At 44.2% G+C, this 21,672-nt stretch overlaps 1 protein-coding gene across 4 annotated transcripts in view; it reads right to left on the bottom strand.

Annotated features, from left to right (window-relative positions):
- LOC121283291 (elastin-like) overlaps window positions 1-21,672 on the bottom strand; it is a 315,972-nt gene that overhangs the window by 63,330 nt on the left and 230,970 nt on the right. For 3 of the 4 annotated variants that reach the window (XM_041197705.1, XM_041197704.1, XM_041197706.1), the window contains 6 exons: window positions 21,050-21,085; window positions 19,672-19,779; window positions 10,997-11,032; window positions 9,751-9,858; window positions 3,528-3,563; window positions 2,748-2,855 (listed from right to left, as the gene is read on the bottom strand). In XM_041197705.1, the coding sequence (XP_041053639.1) occupies window positions 2,748-2,855; window positions 3,528-3,563; window positions 9,751-9,858; window positions 10,997-11,032; window positions 19,672-19,779; window positions 21,050-21,085 (432 nt within the window). The remainder of the gene's footprint in view (window positions 1-2,747; window positions 2,856-3,527; window positions 3,564-9,750; window positions 9,859-10,996; window positions 11,033-19,671; window positions 19,780-21,049; window positions 21,086-21,672) is intronic. The other variant, XM_041197707.1, reaches the window with a different exon arrangement.

The raw sequence follows: 21,672 nt of genomic DNA, 5'->3' as shown, positions 1-21,672 counted from the left end.
TGGCTTATAATGATATGCAAATGTATTACATTGAAGTTCCCAATGTCCGACGGTGGGAAACGCGGCCTGCCATTGACTGGCAGAGCAGACAATTGCAATCTGGTTTCATGACGTCATGAAACCGATCTTTGGCCTTCTCGCCATATTGTCTACTCACACTGCCAAACATGCCTGCCGTCAATGGGCAAGGAAAATTGCACCCCGTGAATTTTGTTTGAATAACAGAATGACAGGTCCTTTAATAGCAGTTCTGGTATTGATTTACAGAACAGACCAGTCTTAGCTGCTTTTCTTTGAACTTTTAGTCACAACATTGTCTGATGTATCAAGGCTTTGTTGAATGAAATACATCAAAGTTTTAGCTGGGTTCAAGAATCTAATATGCATCTTTGGAGAATCTGACTTTAATATACATTAATCTTTTGACTTTACTTGTATTCATTAAAGAACTTCTATTTATATAGTACATAAGAGCTAGAACACGGGCCAGGATCTTCTGTTTGGCATGTGAGGGTGGGCCCCGCATGCTGACATGTAAAATAACGCGTGGTGACGTTGGGCGTGCGTCCTGATGTCACCACGCGTCTTTCTCATCTTCCGTTCGGTGGGCGTGCACCGGAGTCAGCTGTACACCCGCTGATCTGTCAAAGGCCTGTTAAGGCCATTAATAAATTAATTAACCCTATTGGAAAAGCTGCCCCTCCAACCTTAAGGTTGACAGGCAGGCGAAGAGCCCAAGCGGTCTTCATATTTTTCATGAAACGTGGATGAGGTTTCATGAAGGTTTCATAATTAAATTAAAAATTTTATGAAAATTCATAAACATGTCCCAGCTCATGTGACACTGTCACATGAGGGGACATGTCTGAATAATTTTATTTTTTTTATTTTTTTCCAGTTTTAAAACTTAAGTTAATCTCCCTGAGGCAGCTCTGTGCTTCAGGGAGATTTCTACAGTTTTTCGCGCACATGTGCGTAAGAGCGCAGGCCCCGACTCTCCCTCCCCCCACCGATTGCACAGGTAGTGCTGAGCGCTTTCGGGTCTGCGTCATGCTGGGCAGGCCTTAATTGGCCCGCCCATTTAAAATGGCAGCTCGCAGCCGATCGTAGCCTGCCCACCCAACAGGGGGAAAATTCTTCCTATAAGTGGAAGGTGAAATGAATACCAGGTAGCAAGTGAGGAAATAGCTTTTAAAGTCAGGGAGAAAGATAGCAAGGCTGAGTGGCTTGGGAAAAAAAATAAAGGGGAGGGCATGATGGCTGCTAATGGTAAATGGTACCAACGGCAGAATTTATTGCCCATCTCTTGATGCCCTAAGAAGGTGATGACACAGCTGAGTGGCTTTCTAGACCATTTCTGAAGGAAGTTGGTGGGGGACTGGATTCACATATTAGCTAGATCAGGCAGTACGGCAAGTTTCCTTCTCTAAAGGACAGTAGTAAATTCAATTTTCAAACTAACTCATGTGTATGGCAGAGGAAGTTTCATATTTAGGAAAAAGCATGGCTATAGGGGCATTTAAAAACAAGGCTGAAGATTTTGAAATTGATTTGCTGGGGCACAAGCACTCAGTGCGGTTGGGTCCAAACAAGATCAATGGAAAGAAACGATATAAATGCAACTTATGTTTGTTGTTATTTGTGTTAAATGAGGGAGTAGTATATAAATTAGCTAAGGTTTGTGATTGGTGGGAAATTACCCTCAAGGCATCTGTAATGGTTTCAGACAAGGTGAAGTTAACTATCAGACAAATGTTCTGGAGATGTCAAAATACTGTCTTGGTTTAGGGTTGAATAGAATTGCAAGGCTGTGCAGAGACAGGGTAAACCTTCATAGGCAACAAAGGAAATCAATGAGTCAGAACCAGCAATATATAGTTAAATGTGGGAGTTAAGATAGCTCTCTTTAGTTTGCATTGAGCTATAGAAAGTTTGATCTACTGATGATGAGCAATCACTGAAATCTTACATTTGCTATGCATTTGGACTTAGATTCAAACAGGACTACAAAGAGGACTAACACTGGATGTTGCAACTATTGGTTTTAAGTTAACCATGAATCTAAAAACGCTAAAGTCTCTTGGAGATCTTCTTGGATTTCATATATCGTTTATATCAAGACCCTGTAAATTATGGGAAGTCCTATATTTCCACATTTTGAGACTACGGGTAACTCTTGGGCTCAGGAGAAAATCCAAATTCTTAGTCAGGCTACAAACAATTCCAAATGGGGATGTTTTGATCGCAATGAGTTGAATCAACAGATGCAAATATTCTTCACCAAAGGGAGCCTCAGGAATTGACAAAGTGCCTGTCTCATTGATCTAATCTATTATATTTTAATGCACTTTGCAATGTTATTTAAAGTATGTTAATTCCCTGAGTTCCACAATACCTGATATTGCCAGTTCTGTTATCATGCTTTTTTTCATGTTGCCACTAACTATCCATGACTTTCAACTGATTAATTTTGGTAGAACAGAATATTCCAGGCTGGTAACACAGGAGTGGAAAACCCAAGCCAGTCAGAACACTAAAAGATAGATGTTCTATAAACAAATTTATAAACTCCAATCCATCAACTTCCTGTATTGCATCCTTCACAAATGTACCTACCTGCAGCTATTTTCTTCTGCTTTTGGTATTAGTTTCATTCTGCGCTGGGGACCCAATTGGGAGGAGGCAGGCAAATACACTTTACAAAGAGCAGATTAGAGGAAAATATCTTTCAAAAGATAGTAAATTACCCAATCCGATGACAGGCTGCACACCTACTCCTGTGCCAGGCTGAACACCTACTCCAATGCCAGGTTGCAAACCTACTCCAACGCCAGGCTGCACACCCACTCCAAGACCTACATTGCAATAACAAGAATTTAGTAACTAGAAATAGTGAATTATTTCTTTACAAAGAAAGTGCAAATTTAGGACTTTTTGGCCAATAGTGGCCGACAGTGAAATAGTGGGAACCAAGCATTATGCTGCTTTTTAATTTCAGACATTCATTTCAAAACTTAAGCCAAAATATTACTGTCCTTAACTATTAATCTTCTATGGAGCGTGAAGGAATGTTGCTTTGTCGAAGATGCTGTCTTTTGGACGAGATGATAACCTGAGGCCAATCTGCCTGTTCATGTCGATATAAAAGAGCCTATGGCATTATGCAAGGAACAATGAGGCATTCTGATATCCTTGCCAACATAACACCACTAAAATGGTTTGACTGTGCACTTATAAACTGGTCATTACTCAACACTAACTTTGGAAAAATTTGAGATCTTATGATAAAGGTTCAAACCCCGTTTGCTCAAGATGTTTTTTGCTTCATGTTACTAGTTGTGCTGGATTCATTTTGCTGATGTGATATTCCAAGAATTAGCAAAAATTATATCACCAAGAAAATGTGATCATTATGTCGAGCAGGAAAATATCTTTCCCTTTAACATGAAGATGGCTTTATTCTATCACCAAAGATATAATAATAATTCAAGTAGAGCAGTGAATACGTCAGAAATAGGAAGATTTACCTCCATATTTTGCAGCTTTAGACGCAGCAGCTCCACCTGCAATGATGGAGAATTAACAGGTAATGATACAGTTAAAACAACCTGTGTACAGGCAAAGACAAGAAGCATCCTGAAGATTAATAGCGACTCAGCATTCCTGAGTTATAATACTTCTGAAATTTTTCACATTAAGACAAATTACTTGAATCGAGCCAACATTGGCCTTTGAATTTCATTGGGTGAGTGCCCAGCTACTTAAAATTTGTAACCAAGAATTTCTTAAGAGGTTCTAACTTTCTTTGGCAAGTTTGTTTAATATTTAGTGAACCAAATTGATGTGTGAAATCTCAAATACCCATAAGACTATAAGACCATAAGACATAGGAGCAGAAATTAGGCCATTCAGCCCATCGAGTCTGCTCTGCCATTCAATCATGGCTGATAAGTTTCTCAACCCCATTCTCTCGCCTTCTCCCTGTAACCTTTGATCCCCTTACCAATCAAGAACTTATCTATCTTGGTCTTAAATACACTCAAAGACCTGGCCTCCACAGCCTTCTGTGGCAATGAATTCCATAGATTCACCACTCTCTGGCTAAAGAAGTTTCTCCTCATCTCTGTTCTAAAAGGTCTTCCCTTTACTCTGAGGCTGTGCCCTAGGGTCCTAGTCTCTCCTACTAATGGAAACATCTTCCCCATGTCCACTCTATCCAGGCCTCTCAGTATTCTGTAAGTTTCAATCGGATCCCCCCTCATCCTTCTAAACTCCATCGAGTATAGACCCAGAGTCCTCAAACATTCCTCATATGTTAAGCCTTTCATTCCTGGGATCATTCTCGTGAACCTCCTCTGGATCCTCTCCAGGGCCAGCACATCTTTCCTGAGATACGGGGCCCAAAATTGCTCACAATATTCTAAATGCGGTCTGGCAGAGCCTTATAAAGCCTCAGCAGCACATCCCTGCTTTTATATTCTAGTCCTCTCGAAATAAATGCCAACATTGCATTCGCCTTCCTAACCACCAACTCAACCTGCAAGTTAACCTTAAGAGAATCCTGGACTAGGACTCCCAAGTCCCTTTGCACTCCAGATTTCTGAATTCTCTCCCCATTTAGAAAATAGTCTATGCCTCTATTCTTCCTACCAAAATGCATGACCTCATACTTGCCCACGTTGTATTCCATCTGCCTACTTCTTTGCCCATTCTCCTAACCTGTCCAAATCCTTCTGCAGCCTCCCCGCCTCCTCAATACTACCTGTCCCTCCACCTATCTTTGTATCATCTGCAAACTTAGCCAGGGTGCCCTCAGTTCCTTCATCTAGATCATTAATGTATAAAATGAAAAGTTGTGGTCCCAACACTGACCCCTGCGGAACTCCACTAGTCACCGGTCCCCATCCTGAGAAGAACCCCCTTATCCCCACTCTCTGCCTCCTGCCAGACAGCCAATCTTCTATCCATACTAGTACCTTGCCTCTAACACCATGGGCTCTTATCTTACTGAGCAGCCTCCTGTGTGGCATCTTGTCAAATGCCTTCTGGAAGTCCAAGTAGATAATATCCATTGTTTTAAAGCATTACCATTCCATTGGCTTGGCTATTAACATGGGTGGGCTAGTTAGGCAGGTGGCTGAGTTTCAGAAGGAAACCCTGAAGTCCAGGTTTCCCTGCATGTATACGCAGCATGCAACTTTTGTCTTTGACAGATCCCCTGTGAGGAATCTGCATGACTGACAGGTTTGGCATCCAGTAAATGGTGAAGACTCAGGAGGAAGCTCAAGGTGGGTTCCGAGGTGGTGGTGGTGTGAGGGGTGATATTCAATCTGGGATGGAGGGGGTCTTATTGCTCACCCCACTGGAGGAGGGGGGTGTTCGGATCCTGGATGTGTGGGGGTCAGTCCTGGATTGGGGGATGTTATCTCTGACCTCAGGTGTGTTTGTAAGGGTTTGGGTTCTGATGGTGGGAGGGTGGGGATCTTGGGAAGCTTAGTTTAGTTCGGGGGAGGTGATGTTGTAGTGGTATTGTCACTGGACTAGTAATCCAGAGATCCAGGGTAATGTTGTGGGGACCCAGGTTCAAATCCCACCATGGCAGATGGTGGAATTTTAATTCAATAAAAATAAAATCTGTGTAAAAGTCTAATGATGATCATGAAACCATTGTTGATTGTTGTAAAAACCCATCTGGTTCACTAATGTCCTTTAGGGAAGGAAATCTACTGTCCTTACCTGGCCTGGCCTACATGAGACTCCAGATCCACAGCAGTGTGGTTGACTCTTAAATGCCCTCTTAACAAGAGCAATTAGGGATAGGCAGTAAATGCTGGCCTGGCCAGCCCACATCCCATGAATGAATTAAAAAAAAAAATCCCACACAGAAAAATTATAAAAACTGCTTTTTTTATATTTTACAAGCATTAACAGCGGCTTTCAAGTTAAGGTTCCTTACACTCTTGATGCTCTCTGCTGACCCATAGAACTTACTTAAGCACCTCACTAAAAGTATTGATACTGGCATTATTTTGGGTGTCCAGCTGGCTTACAGACTGTCAGAGGTCATATCAGCCATTGGGCATAACGGGCAAGTCCCATTCACAAGAATACTTGCTGTATGTCAAATAAAGTTTACGCATAACTACAATATGCCCAGGTCTCCTTGATCTTCTCCTTTGTGTTTATCTATTTTTCCTTAAATGCATGTAAGCTAATTGCCACAATTACTCACTATAGTTGCGAGTTCCACATTCTAACCACTCTCTGGGTAAAAATGTTTATCGTGAATTCCCTATTGGATTTAATGTCAACTGTTTTATACTTATGGTCTCTAACTTTGGACTTCACAACAAGTAGAAACATTAGTTCAGTTCTTCCAATCCCAACTGCAGTGAACGCCAGGGTCACAATGGCATCGGAAGCTCTGGGGAGCAGATGTAACACTGACCACCAGGAACTTCTGATACCCGAGAAATGGATCCTTGGGAGCTCATGCTGATGTTCCCCCAGACATGTAAGCACATAAACCTGGGCAGTTTGCCCTATCCATACTCTGCTTTGTACCCTGATTTACTTCAGAACTCTTCCTAGTAGGCGTTAAACCTGCTCAGGAATGCAGCCCTAAGTAAATCAAGTGGAATGTCAAAGCACTCTAGCACAACAGCAACCCTGGCAAAGCTCAACACAGCACCTCACCCCCTCCACTCCATGCATATCACTGCATGCCCCTCACAGCTCACCCCAAACAGGACAGCTCAACTGCTCCCAACTAAGCTTAAACCCCTCCGGGTCCAGCTCAACTCCACCCCCCAAGCCTCTACAAAGCTCACCCCACCTCCCTGAAGACCTCATCCCCTCCTCCAGGCACAGCGCGCCCCCCTCTTAATACTGCTCAACCTCCTCCTGCCACAGCTCACCAACCACCACCCCCCCCCACCCCCCCAACTGTCAGGGAAATAAGGAGTCAGAACCAGTGATATGTAAGCATGTGTGACAGTCAAATAGGATGGCACTGTTTTGCTTACACTCCGTTGCAGGAAGTTTGATTAATGAAAAATTTTAAAACTTTACATTTGTAATGCCTTCAAATGTGGTACATTCAAACAGATAATTGCAACAACACAAAGAGGAAAAATACTGAATGTAGAAGCTATCAGTCTTATGCGAACAAGGAATATGAAAATTCTAAAATCTCTTGGTCTTCTTGAACTTGAATATATCAAAAAAATCAAGACACCAGTAAATCATAAGAACATAAGAAATAGGAGCAGGAGTAGGCCATTCAGCCCCTCAAGCCTGCCACTCCATTCAATAAGATCATGGTTGATCTGCCCCACGCCTCAACTCCTTTTTCATGCCAGCTCCTCATAGCACTCAATTCCTCGATATTTCAGAAATCTATCTACCTCCTCTTTAAATACTTTCAGTGATCTAACCCCCAAAACTCTCTGGGGTAGAGAATTCCAGACATTCACTACCCTCTGAAAGAAGTAATTCCTTCACATCTCAGTTCTAAATGAGTGTCCCCTTATTCTGTAACTATATCCTCTAGTTCGAGATTCCCCCAATAGTGGAAACATCTTCTCAACATCTACCTTGTCAAGCCCCCTCAGAATCTTGTACATTTCAATAAGATCACCTTCATTCTTCTAAACTCTAATCAATAAAGGCCTAACCTGTTTAGCCATTCTTGATAAGTCAACCCCTTCACCCCAGGAACCAGCCTCGTGAATTTCTTTTTAATAACCTCTAATGCTAGTATAGTCTTTCTTAAATTTGGGGACAAAAATTGTACACAATACTCCAGCTGCGGCCTTACCAACACCCTGTACAGTTGTAACTAGACTTCCATATTTTTAAACTCCAACCCCCTAGCAATACAGGCCAAAATTCCATTTGCCTTCTTAATTACTTGCTGCACCTGCATGTTAACATTTTGTGTTTCATGTGCAAGAACACCCAGTTTCATGCACAAGAACACCCTCTATGCTGCACTTTTTTGGAGTCTGTCTCCATTTAAATAATAGTCTGCCTTTTGATTCTTCCTACCAAAGTGCATGACCTCACACTTTCCTACATTAAACTCCATCTGCCAAGCTTTTGCCTACTCACTCAACCTGTCTATATCTCCTTGCAGATTCCTTATGTCCTCATCACAGCATGCCCTCCCACCTATTTTTGTATCGTCAGCAAATTTGGATAAATTACGAAAATAAAAGCAAAATACTGCAGATGCTGGAAATCTGAAACAGTAACAGAAAATGCTGGGAAAACTCAGCAGGTCTAGTAGCATCTGTGGAGAGAAAAACAAAAGTGTTTCTCTCGCCACAGATGCTGCTAGACCTGTTGAGTTTTTCCAGCATTTTCTGTTTTTGTGTTAGATAAGTTACACTCTGCCCTCTCCTCCAAGTCATTAATATAGATACTAAATAATTGAGGCTCTCGGACTATCCTTGTGGCACTCCACTAATTACGTCTTTACAACTTGAAAAGTACCCATTAATTCCGACTATCTGCCTTCTGTGTGTTAACCAATCTTCAATCCATGCTAATATATTACTCCCAATACTGTGAGCTCCTGTCTTGTGCAATAACCTTTTATGTGGCATCTTATCGAATGCCTTCTGGAAATCCAAATACACTGCATCTACTGTTTCCCTTTTATCAACTCTGCTTGTATTATCCTCAAAGAACTCTCGTAAATTTGTCAAACATGATTTCCCTTTCACAAAACTACGTTGACTCTGATTGCATTAAGCTTTTCTAAATGTCCTGCTTTCTTCCTTAATAATGGACTCTAGCATTTTTCCAACAACAGATGTTAGGCTGACTGGCCTATAGTTTCCTGCTTTTTTGTCTCTCTCCCTTCTTAAACAAGGTTGTCACATTAGCGGTTTTCCAATTCACTGAGACCCTCCCGGAATCCAGTGAGTTCTGGAATATTTTGACCAATGCCTCCATTATCTCTGTAGCTACTTCCTTTAAATCATTATGGGAAGTATTCCATTTCTTCATTTTGGGACCTCTTGGTAACATCAAAAATCTTAGTCAATTAATTGAGAGTGATCAGGCCACAAACAACTGCAAATTGGGATGTTTTGATTGCAGTAAGTTGAGTCAACAGATGCAAATGTTCTTCACTGAAGGGAGCCTCAGACAAATTGACAAATTTCCTGTCTTGCTGAACTATAGAAAGCTTGAATCATTTATTTTTAATGCATTCGTGCAGTTATTTAAGGTGTGATAATTTCCTGAATACCACTATACCTGATATTACCAGTCCTGTTATTTGGTTTTTTTTTTTGCATGTGCCCTCATCCATTTATGATGTTCACCCAATTCATTTTAACTGAAAGGAATAAGCTAAGCTGGTGAAAATCCCCAGTCTTTCAGGACATGAACATGTCCTTTTAACAGACTTTCATCTGCAATCCATCAACCTTCCCATACTGCATCCTTGATAAACTCAGCTATCAGCAGTTATTTTTCTTTTCCTTTTGATATTAATTTCACTGTGCTGGATGCCTCCAATTGCTCAAAATTCAGATGAGACAGACTTATACACTTTGCAAAGATGGAAGAAAGAAGAAAATGGAAAAATATCAATACTGAAGAAGGCAAGCTGAAATAAAGATACTTGAATAACGAGTTAAGAAGAGAAATGGAAAAGGCATGGGAACAATGGCTAAAAGGGCAGTGTGATATATGAGTATAATGAAGCAAAATGTCTTTTAAAAGACAGTAACTTACCCACTCCGAAGCCAGGCTGGACTCCTAATCCAGCGCCTGGCTGCAAACCTAATCCAGCGCCTGGCTGCACACCTAATCCAGCGCCCGGCTGCACACCTAGTCCAAGACCTACATTGAGGTAACAAAAATTTTATAATTAGAAACAGTGAATTATTCCTTTATAAAATAGTGCAAATTGAGTATTTTTTGGCTAATTGTGGCCAGAAGTGTAGTAAGTGAATCCAGGGGCTGAATTTTCCCCCCACTGGGGGAGCTGTGCGGGGGCGATCGGGTGCATGCCACCATTTTGCTTGGCCCGCCCAGCGTGACGTGCGCCCAGAAGCTCTGTGCTTGCCCTCCGCTGGCGGGGGGATTCTGTCACATGAGCTGGGACATGTCCATTAATTAATAAATCCTTAATGAAACCTCATCCTGCCCGTGGATGAGGTTTCATGAAAAATGTGAAGGCCGCCCGGGCTCTTCACCTGCCAGCCGACCTTAAGGTTGGACGAGCAGCATTCTTAACAACTTTAATTAATTTGTTAATGGCCTTAATTGGCCTTTGACAATTCGGTGGGCGTGCAGCCGGCTTGGCTGTGCGTCTGCAGAACTGACCATCTCAATGATGCGCGGTGACGTCGGGTTATCCACCTGACATCACCACGTGTCATTTTACGCATCGGCGAGCAAGCCCCACCCCTGCTTGCCGATGGGAAAATTCTTCCCCAGGAATCCTGCTGCCCTTTTAATTCCAGACATGCATTTTCACACTTAAGCCAAACTTCTATTCTCCCTAACTATTATTTTTCCATATAAGATGGAGGAAGTGCTGCATTGTTGGGGTTGCCATATTTTGGATTAGATGACAGAGGCCATTCTGCCTTTTATGTGGATATAAAAGGTCCGACAGTGCTATCCAGAGAAGAATGAGGTATTCTGCTGTTCTTGCCAAAATTAACATTACTAAAACTGTTTGACTGCATATTTATAAACTGGACACTACTTGATGCTAATTTTGGAAAAAAATTGAGATCATATAATGAAGGTTCAAAGAATTTGCGTGATTTTTGCTGCGGTTATGTCAGATCATTCAGCTGATGTGATGATCCAAGAATTAGCAAAGTACAGGTCACTAACGTGCAAATGCTTCTCACATATCATTACATAAAGCAGGGAAATTCCTGTCTCTTTAATATTAAGTTGGCTTTTTTCTATCCTCAAAGATAATAATTTGACAGTTATGTAGACCAGTAGTAGGTGGATTTACCTCCATACTTAGCAGCTTTAGATGCAGCAGGTCCACCTGTAATGATAGAGAATTGACAGATAATGATTCAGATAAGATTTTGTATACAGGTATGACAAGAAGAATTCAGAAGATTACAACAACACAGTATTCCTGAGAAATATGTTTTCAGCTATTTTTCTCATTAACAAATTGTTCAAATTGAGTCAATGTTGACTTCTGAATTCCATTAATTGGGTGAATGCCCAACTACTGAAAATGTGTGACTAAGAATTTTTCAAGAAGGTTTTTTAATTCATTCATGGGATGTAGGCTTCACTGGCTGGGCCAGCGTTTATTGCCCATCCCTAATTGCCCTTGAAAAGGTGGTGGTGAGCTGACTTCTTGAACTGCTGCAATCCATGTGGTTAGGTACACTCACAGTGCTGCTAGGGAGGGGGTTCCAGGATTTTGGCCCAGCAACAGTGAAGGAACGGCAATATATTTCCAAGTCAGGATGGTGAGTGACTTGGACACTGCTCACCTGCTCCCAATACAGCTCCTACCTCCCCTACTGATACTGCCCAACCCCTCCTGACACAGTTCATCCCCAGTCCGATGCAGCTCACCGCTGCCCCCCACCTGGCCACCCCTCCAACACAGATAGCAGGGAAATCAATGAGCCAAAACCAGTGATATGTAGGTGACAGTTAAATAGGATGACACTGTTTTTCTTATACTGCCTTGTAGGAAGTTTGAACTGATGATGAAGAAACATTGAATTCTTACGTTTGTAATGCCTTCAAAGTTAGTAGAATCAAACAGGTGATTGCAACAACACAAATATGAAAAATATGGAATGTAGAATCTGGCTGCAGGATGAACAGCAGCATCACCAATCCAGCATGGCAGGCGGTGACAGGGGTGGTCAGCGCCAATGCCCTGCAGAAGAGGACAGCCACCCAGTGCTGCAACAGGGTAAGTCACTTTTCTCATCACTTTCAATTCACACACCACAAATCCATCACACATCCACAGGAATCTCACACTTAAAGCAACAGCACTACTAACTCACACACACCCTCACATCTCCATCAGGCTCCTATCATCTTGAGCTCTCATCCTCATTCCTGTCCGTGGCTTTGCTCACCACACAAACATTCCATGCAGCGCCATGTGTCCTGCTTATACTCTCTCCATCTGTTACCATTCAGGAGAAGCCTGCTCACATCAGCAGGGAGAGGTCCCAGACTGGGGATGGAGTGGCCCACATTAGGTCCCTCATTTACTTTGAGGTGTGCCATCATGCTGACTAGTGAGGACATGGACCATGCCTGTGGTGATGGTGAGATGGGTAGTGAACAATGTCATGAGGATCTTGCTCTCTCTCCTACTTTTGACTCTGCTGCCATGCACGAATTATCTCTACTTTAGTTCACTGGAAGCTCTGCCAAGTGACCGACAACCTCAGCCAGCCAGTCCCTTAGCTCCATCCAGGTCCTCACCCTGAGCCAAGAGGACACCACTTCCATTGAAGAACTGGAAATAACCAGCCTGGAAGATCAGTCACAGCACTTACCCATACCCTCCACCAGCACAGGGACACACACCTTGGTGGGACGTAGATCTAGAGCAAGTTCAGGTTCACAATCTGGTGCTCACTGCACGGTCACATATCCGCAGCAGGAGGAGGCAGGTTCAGCCCAGCTCACCGGCACTCGGAGGACTGCTGGGGAAGAGGCATCTGTGAGGTCCCAGTTAGATGACTAACCTCTGGATTTGGCCTTCCAACCCATCCTGCAGAGTCAACAGAAGGTGTGGGAACATCACACAGAGCTTTTGGAAGCCCTCAACAGAGTGGCTCGCAAGTTGGAGAAGTATATATGTCTGCTGTCTGATGAAGTGGTGCTCACATGTGCATGTTTGGAGGTCTCCAGGGGAAGGATGGCGGCTGCCATGAAGACCCTGCTCCAGCAGATCATGGAGATGTGTGCAGACCTGCACTACATGGATGAGTTCCTGCAGTGGCAACACAAGAGGGAAACGGGACACCTCAACATCCCTCCTGGTGCTCCTGCCTGTCGAGGAGTCAGGATGGGGCCCCTGGGCACCTAAAGGGAGAGGAGTGGCAGCTGGACACTGCTGGGTCATCCACTCAGTAATCACAGAGGCTGTCCTCTCCCTCCAAGTCCCCTTTAAACAGTGAGTCCTTCAACCTCGACCTCTGTCATCGCAGAGGGAGCAATTGGCCAATGAGTGATTCTGGAGGGAGAGGTGTGTGTGTGGCAGGGCCTTTTGGAGCCTCGTGCAAACACTCTCCCATGCATGTGGATCCTTCCTGTATCACACTCACCTCAATGTCCTGAGCATTTTCAATGCAGGATTTCCCCGCTTTAGTCCTTCCTGTCTGCTCCCCCGGCACCAGACTGCCCCACCGCCCCCTCCCTCCCCCCACCAAATTCCCCCCCTCATGTCACCATCAAAGAGCTGAGCGGATGGTCGCAAACTGGTTTCATGATGTCACGGAACCGATTTCTGATCTTCTTGCCATATTGTCCGCTCATTCCACCGAACACGCCCGATGCCAGGGGGCAAGGAATATTCCTCCATAAAACTCTATTTTCTATTCTCTTGGCACCAGTAAATCGAGTCCCCCAAGCCAGTCCAACACCATTGTGAGCTCCCAGACTACATCCGAAGAGGAAGCTCTGGGAGAATTGTCTTGGCACTCACACGCACCCTCCACCAGCTCAGAAACACGCATTGGTGGGGCACAGCTGTAGATTAGGCTTAGGCTCACTTTCTGTGGAACACCTGACTGACACATCCCCACAGCAGTCGGAGGCAGGGACAGCCCAGGTCTCTGGCAATCAGGGGACTGCTGGATATCAGCCATCCCCTCAGTCTGTGTCAGGTGATGAGCTTCTGGAAGTGGCCGACAACTCAATGCTGGAGATGCAATGACAGGCGTTGGAACATTAGGCAAGAGATCTGAAAGCCACTCAGCAGACTAGAGCGAACGATGGAGATGTCTGTCCGCATTGTGTCTGATGTCATGGCTCTGACATGCAAACTCCTCGAGGTCAGCATGGGAAGGCTGGCAACCACCATGGAGACCTTGGTCTAGCAGGTACTGCTGGATTTGAGTTCACCCCTGCCCTCTATGGCCACACATCCTGGTGGGCACCATCAAGATGTAGGTGACATGGGGATGAGGCACCTTGACCCCCTCCAGGTGCACCATCTCCTGCAGGAGCCAGGGCAGAGCCCCTGGGCACCCACAGGGAGGGTGAGCGTCAGCCGGACGCCCTGGGGGGGGCCTCCTCTTAGTACCCTCCAAGGGTGTGCAGCCGCTCACAGTCCCCTCTGCCTGTGACCCCATCCACTCCAGCTTCTCAGGCCATCGAGGGTGCTTCTGCCCCTGAGCAGGTGACCCTTATCAGGCCAGGGCCCTCCAGGCCTTGGGCCACCAGAGGACGTCTGCCAAGGTCATCACAGACATCAGGATGTAGCAGTCGGCAGGCTGTCTCCACCTCTGCTGTGGATGTTGGGCCTGCACCCAGGCATAGTAGTAGAGTTAGGAAAGTTAAGAAAAATTGATGTCATTTTTGGGTCACAGGTGTGCTACACATGTAAAGAAATTGCAGTTTTGCAAACACATTTGATGGTTATGTGAATGTCCTTGGCAACTGAAGGCTTTGTGATTTTGAATTTCAGAATCCTCTTATTTCGAGGCTTAACTATCCTCCTACTTAGTGATAATGTTCCACTGAGAGATTCACATTTCTGTGATGTTAGCCTCAGTTGAACTAGTCTCCGCACCCTTGTGTGATATCAGGGAGATGTGTTAAAATCTTTATTGCAAGTGTATGATGTAAGCTTTTCTAACCCTTCTACCTTAAGGAACACCATTGAGTGAGGGAAGCTCATCAGCATTGATAATCTAGCAGCATTTGTGTCTCCTCAGCGGTAGTGGCAGATAAAAAGACATGCACAGGAGAAGGAGATCCCTAGGCATGTCCACATCTCAGTCGCAGCAATGCATGCATCATTGGATGGCGGCGAAGACTTCAAGTCTTCTCTCTCATTGCTCTTTTTCCTCATTGGGCTCTCAGTTCCCAAAATGAGCTCATTTACAGAGCTCCACAGGCCAAAGCAAAATCATGCCCTGGCGATTCATGAGGCCAGAATGCACAAGTGTGAATGTAAGACTTGCTGCAAGTGGGTAGACATGCCCTGAGATGACAGAAAATGGCATTGAGGGCTAGGAGAGTTGTGGCCATATTCCTTCACTTGACTTTACTCTTCCTGGAACCTATCAGCAATTAACGTCTCCCACATCTTCTTTCCTCCATAGTGCGATCACGCTCATACTGACCCTCAGCAGCATCCCAAAGTTCCTGGGCCTCCGGATCTTTATCCTCCGATGAGCTCTCATCCTCCTCCAGTTCATTTTCTGGCAGGGGTTCACCTCTTTGCATTGTCAGATTTAACAGGTGCAACATGCTGTGATAATGCAGGAAACCTTGTTGAGAATGTACTGTAGTGAGCCACCTGAATGGTCCAAACATCTGAAGCGCATCTTCAGAAGTCCTATGGTCTCCAGTGCCCAGAACCAGGGCGAGAAGAGGATGATGAGCCTGGAGTCACATCTAGGTCCTGCTTCCTCTCAGGAAAGCAGTGTGGGCCAAATGAACCTCACAGCAGTGGGTGAACAGTTACTGCAGCCATCGGGGGGCAACTCTCAGGGTGCTTCTGATGGAGGCAGCCCCTGCTCTCCCCTCTGCCATTTGCACAAATGCATCTGACTGTTGCGGTGACAGATGAGCCTCCTGCCACTGTGCAGGAGGTGCCCATCATGCCAGGACTCTCACAGCCTAAGGCAACCGGAAAATCATCGCAGGCAAAGGTGCATAAGGGTCAGTAGCCTGGCTGCAGCATGGCAGGAAGCAAGAGGGAAACACCGTGCCATATAACCCTGAAAGGAATCCGGAAATCACATTAGACTCACATGGGTTCACGTTGGTGATTTTCATATGTGAGTTTTGAATAATGCTATTTAGCTATGTTATTAAATGAGTGCTCTTTGAACAAGATGTTCTGGCTGCATTGATGCATTCTCTGTGTGTGATGTGATGGTTTTGATTTGAATGGACTAGATGGTGTTAACAGAGCTTGTGTTGGTGTGAGTCCCAAAGCAAGACATTATTCGTTGACTCTGCAATGCTGTTAGCAGGTGCAGCCCTGGTATTCATGAGAGGGAGAATACGTGAGAAGGTGGTGAAGGCCAAGTTGTTGTTGTTGTGTTGCAGACACATTGCTCATGGAATCTTCCCATTATAAGTGCCTCTTGTCTCCCTTGCATCCAGACTTTCCTACGGGCTGGCCTGCACACCTGGCTGGTGTGGCTCACTCGTCTTCATCGGAATCGTCAGCAGGGGATGGGGCTATCTCCTTCAAATTTTTCTCTGCCCGGACTTCCCCTCTCTGCAGGGCCAGTTTGTAAAGCACACAGCATATCATGACTATAAGTGACACTCTCGCAGTTGCATATTGCAGCGTGCCACCTGATCTGTCAAACATTGAAACATAGAAAATAGGAGCAGGATTAGGTCATTCAGCCCTTTGAGCCTGCCTCACAATTCGATATGGTCATGGCTATGCTCTATCTCAGCACCATATTTCCATGCTCTCCCCATGCCCCCTGATGCCTTTAGAGTATAGGAATCTATTTATTTCCTTCTTAAATATATTCAATGACTTGGCTCCACAGCTGTCTGTGGTAGGGAATTTCACAGGTTCACTACCCTCTGAGAGAAAACATTTCTCCTTATCTCAGTCCTAAATGGCCTCCCCTGTATCCTGAGACTGTGAACCATTGTTCTAGACCCCCAGCCAGAAGAAGCATCATCCAGCCCTGTCAGAATTTTATTCATTTCAATGAGATCCCTCTCATTCTTCTAAACTCCACCGAAAACAGACCTAGTCGACCCAATCTCTCCCCGTATGATAATCCTGCCATCCCAGGAATCAGGCTGGTGAACATTCGCTGCGCTCCTTCTAGGGCAAGTATATCCTTTCTAAGGTAAGGAGACCAAAACTGCACACTGTACTCCAGGTGTGATCTCACCAAGGCCCTGTATAGCTGCAGTAAGACTTCCTCAATTCCTGTACTCAAGTCCTCTCACAATGAAGGCACACATACCATTTGCCTTCCTAACTGATTGCTGCACCTGCATGCTTGCTTTCAGTGACTGATGTACAACATTTCCCACTCTATCACAATTTAAATAATATTCTGCAATTCTGTTTTTCCTACCAAAGTGGATAACTTCACACTTATCCACGTTATACTGCACCTGCTATGTATTTGCCACTCACTCAACTTGTCTAAATCACCTTGAAGCCTCTTTACATCCTCCTCATCGCTCACATTCCCATCTAGTTTTGTGTTGTCAGCAAACGTGGAAATATTACATTTGGTCAAGACATTGGAATTGCATTTGACCAATGGTCTACTCAGTGAGGGCCCGGGTGGATGTGCGGCTTTCACTATATCTCCTTTCAGGCTCCATCCGTGGGTTCCATACCAGTGCCATAAGTCAGATCATAAGAGGGTATCCTTTGCCCCCCCAGTAGCCAGCCATCCAAAGCTTGCGGCCTGATCAGAGTGCCTCAGTACGTAGGCATCATGTCTCTGCCTGCATAGCGTGTGCAGACCAGCATGATGCCTTGCATGTGCTTGTATACCAGCTGCACATTAAGGGAACGATATCCCTTCCTGTTTACAAATGCCACTGGCTGCCCAGAATGAGGTTAATGGCAACATGCTTGCAGTCTATTATGCCCTGCACCTTTGGAAAACCAGAAATACTGCTGAAGACTCTGGCTCTATCAAGCTGACCGGCATTGTCATCAGTGAATGAAACAAATTCATGGGCACGCCCGAACAGGGCATCTGTCACCATCTTGATGCTGTGATGTGCAGATAGCTGTGACATTCCACACAAGTCTCCAGATGATGCATGGAAAGACCTGTGGTGAAAAATCTCAGGGCCACTGTGACCTTCAAGGTCACAGGCATCGGGTGCCCACCTGCACAATTAGATGCGATGTCAGCAGCCAGCATATCACAGATTGGTGTGACTGTCTCCCTGGACAGTCAGAGTCTTTGGAGGCACAGGAACTCAAGAATGTGAGCCTTGGCCAATAGACTCTATTGGCTTGACAGTGCCTTCTCCTCTTTCTGCCTGGCAGCTGCTGTTACATCCCCTCTGCAGGCCCTTGTTCACCATCAGGTAAGGCAGCTTGCTGGACCATGGGGTACACCTGTCCTTGGCCAGCTGCTCTCCTCCTTCTCCTTCGCCTCCATTCTAGAGGAAGAGGCTCCCACAGAATGGACTATTCCCAATAGGTACCAGCCACAAATGCTACAGACCACACCTTTGTCTGCAACACCTTCTAGCTGTTCTCCTGACCTCAGGAAATAATGGAGTTATAATTGAAAGAAAAACAAATGCAGTATCAAAGTCTCTCTGACTTGTTTTGGTGAAGTCAGCCACAGTCCCACTTGTAGGCATCATACCTGCATTTGCAGCACTTACCTTGGAAAAAGCTTTAACTCCGACTGAAAGTGTTTCCTATGCACCCATAGGATTATGACATCGGCATTGTTTATTCAGGTCAATTGGCTCGTTAACAAGTTCAATTGCCCTTTAATGGTTTTCATAAAAATGGCAGGTAGGTGCTGATTTTGGCACCTGCTCGACTTCTGTACTATGGAAAACCGGCATGTTGAGGTTGGGTTTGGGACCTGACGTCATCACGTTGGATTTTACACATGTGCAGGACAGTCGGCAACAGTCCCAAGTTCCACACTTAAAATCCATCTCTTGGACTTGAATATTTCATGTTTATCAAGATTTCAGTAAATCATTATGGCCAGGATTTTATGGCCCCTCCTGCCCTTCAGGATATTATGGTCCTGCTGAACTGAATATAGATTTAAATGGCTCGCTGCATCTGCCGGGGGCAGACACACCAAAGCGGGGCTGTAAAATCTTGGCCCATGGCAAGTCCCCCATTTTCACATTTTGGGACACTTTGTTAACTCTTAGGCTGAGGACAAAAATCCAAATTCATGGTCAATTAAGCAAGAGTAATCAGGCTACAAATAACTCCAAATTGGGATGTTTTGATTGTAGTGAGTTTAATCAACAGCTGCAAATATCCTTCACTGAAGGGAGCCTCAGGGATTGACAAATTGCCTGTGTCACTGAACTGTAGAAAACTTGAATAATTTAGTTTTTGATTTGCCCATGCAGTGTTATTTAAGGTGTAATAATTCCCTGAGTACCACTACACCTGATATTCTCAGCCTTGCAATTCCAGGTTTTTTGCTTTTGCCCTCAACTATCAAAGATGTTCGCTCAATGCATTTTAATGGAAAGGTATATGCCAAGCTGGTAACAGGAGTGAAAAACCTCACTCATTCCAAACACTAATATGTTCTTTTAACAGATTTATAAACTGCAATCCATCAACCATGCCAGACTGCATCCTTGAATGCAGCTATCTGCAGTTATTTTTCTTTTGCTTTTGATATTAATTTCATTCTGTTGGATATTTCCATTTGCACAGAATTGGGATCAGACAGATTTATACATTGTAGAAAGAGTATAATGGAGGAAAATGTCTTTCAAAAGAGAGCAAATTACCCACTCCGATGCCAGGCTGGACACCTACTCCGGCGCCAGGCTGGACTCCTATTCCAGCGCCCGGCTGCACACCTACTCCAATGCCAGGCTGCACACCCACACCAAGACCTAGATTGAGATAACAAGATTTTAAGAATTAGAAATAGAGAATCATTTCTTTGTAAAATTAGTGCAAATTCTGGATTTTTTGGCAAATTGTGGCCAATGGTGAAATAATGTGAACCCAGGAATCATGCTGCCTTTTTAATTCCAGGCATTCATTTCAACATTTAAGCCAAACTGCTATTCTCCAGAACTATTTTTCTTCTGTGAAAGATAGTGGAAGTGCTGTATTGTTGGAGATGCCATCTTTTGGATGAGATTATAGAGACCAATCTGCCTGTTTATGAGCACATCATTATTCAAAGAAAAATGAGACATTCTGCTGTCCTTGCCAACATTAACATCACTAAAATAGTTTGATTGTATATTTATAAACTGGACACTACTCAACATTAATTTTGAAGAAAATTGAGATCATATAATAAAGGTTCAAACCCCATCAATGAATACTCATGCGGTTGAATCTTCGGCTCGGTGAGCGGGGGTGGGGCTCACTTGCCGAGGCATAGAATGATGCGTGGTGACGTCATGGCGCGTCATTCAGACTTCCGGTTCAGCAGATGCGCACCCGAGTCAGCTGCGCACCCGTTGAACTGTCAAAGGCCTATTAAGGCCATTTAACTCTCAATTAAACTAATTAACGGAGCTGTCTGTCCAACCTTAAGGTTGGCGGGCAGGCAAAGAGCCCAGGCGGCCTTTGCATTTTTCATGGAACCTCATCCATGGGCGGGATGAGGTTTCATGGATGATTTTAAGTTTTTGACAAAAGTTTTTATTGAAATTAGTGCACAGGTCCGAGCTCATGTGACAGTTTCACATGAGGGGACATGTTACAAAAATTTTCTTGCCACTTAATTAAACTTTTTGGACTTAAAACTAATAGAAGTGCCTCAGGGAAACTTCTGCACAGTGCTTCCAGATGCGCATCATGCTGGGTGGGCTTTAATTGGTCTGCCTATGTAAAATGGCAGCACGGCCCCAATCGGGGGCGCCGATCGGGTCGCACCCGCTCCGGCTCCGCCTGCCCGTCAGGCAGAAAATTCTGCCATGATGTTTACTGCCTCATGTTACTGGTCCTACCGTATTATTTGGCTGATTTGGTGTTCCAAGAATTAGCAAAGTATAGGTCATTAACATGAAAGTGCTTCCCACATAGCCATTACATATAGCAGGAAAAATGCTTTCTCTTTAACCTAATGTTGGCTTTTTTCAACCCTCAAAGATAATTTAGCAGTTATGTAGAGCAGTGAATAATGTCAGTAGTAGGTAGATTTACCTCCATATTTAGCAGCTTTAGATGCAGCAGGTCCACCTGAAATGATAGAGAATTGACAGGTAATGATACAGCCAAGACTGTCCGTATACAGGTGTGACAAGATGCATTCTGAAGATTATAACAACACAGCATTCCTGAGAAATAGGTTTTCCAATATTTTCCTCATTTACACAAATTTTAAAGATTGTGTCTTTGTTGATCTGTGATTTCCAATGGGTAAATGCCCAACTACTAAAAATTTGTGATTAAGAATTTCTCAGGAGGATCTGACTGTCTTTAGCAAGTTTATTTAATATTTTCTGAACTAGAAACACTTGTAAACTCTTAAAATATCCCAATGGCGTGATTTAGTTTCAAGATCAAATAGTTTTAAGAAAACAATATAAGAACTGTTTTTTTATGTTTTACAAGCATTTAACAGCAACTTTCAAGTTAAGATTCCTTACACTATTCTTGATATTCTCTGCTAACTCATAGAACTTGCTTAACTGTTTCACTAACACATTGATATTATTTTGGGTGCTCACTTGTCTTAAAATCTGTCAGATGTCATATCAGGCATTGACCACTGTGATAAAGTCCGGTTCACAAGAATATGCCTGGTATAAGCAGTAGGGACTGAT

Source organism: Carcharodon carcharias, chromosome 10 (assembly GCF_017639515.1).
Source record: "Carcharodon carcharias isolate sCarCar2 chromosome 10, sCarCar2.pri, whole genome shotgun sequence".
In the NCBI taxonomy this organism is placed as follows: domain Eukaryota; kingdom Metazoa; phylum Chordata; class Chondrichthyes; order Lamniformes; family Lamnidae; genus Carcharodon; species Carcharodon carcharias.
This window is presented reverse-complemented; position numbering and strand designations above follow the sequence as displayed.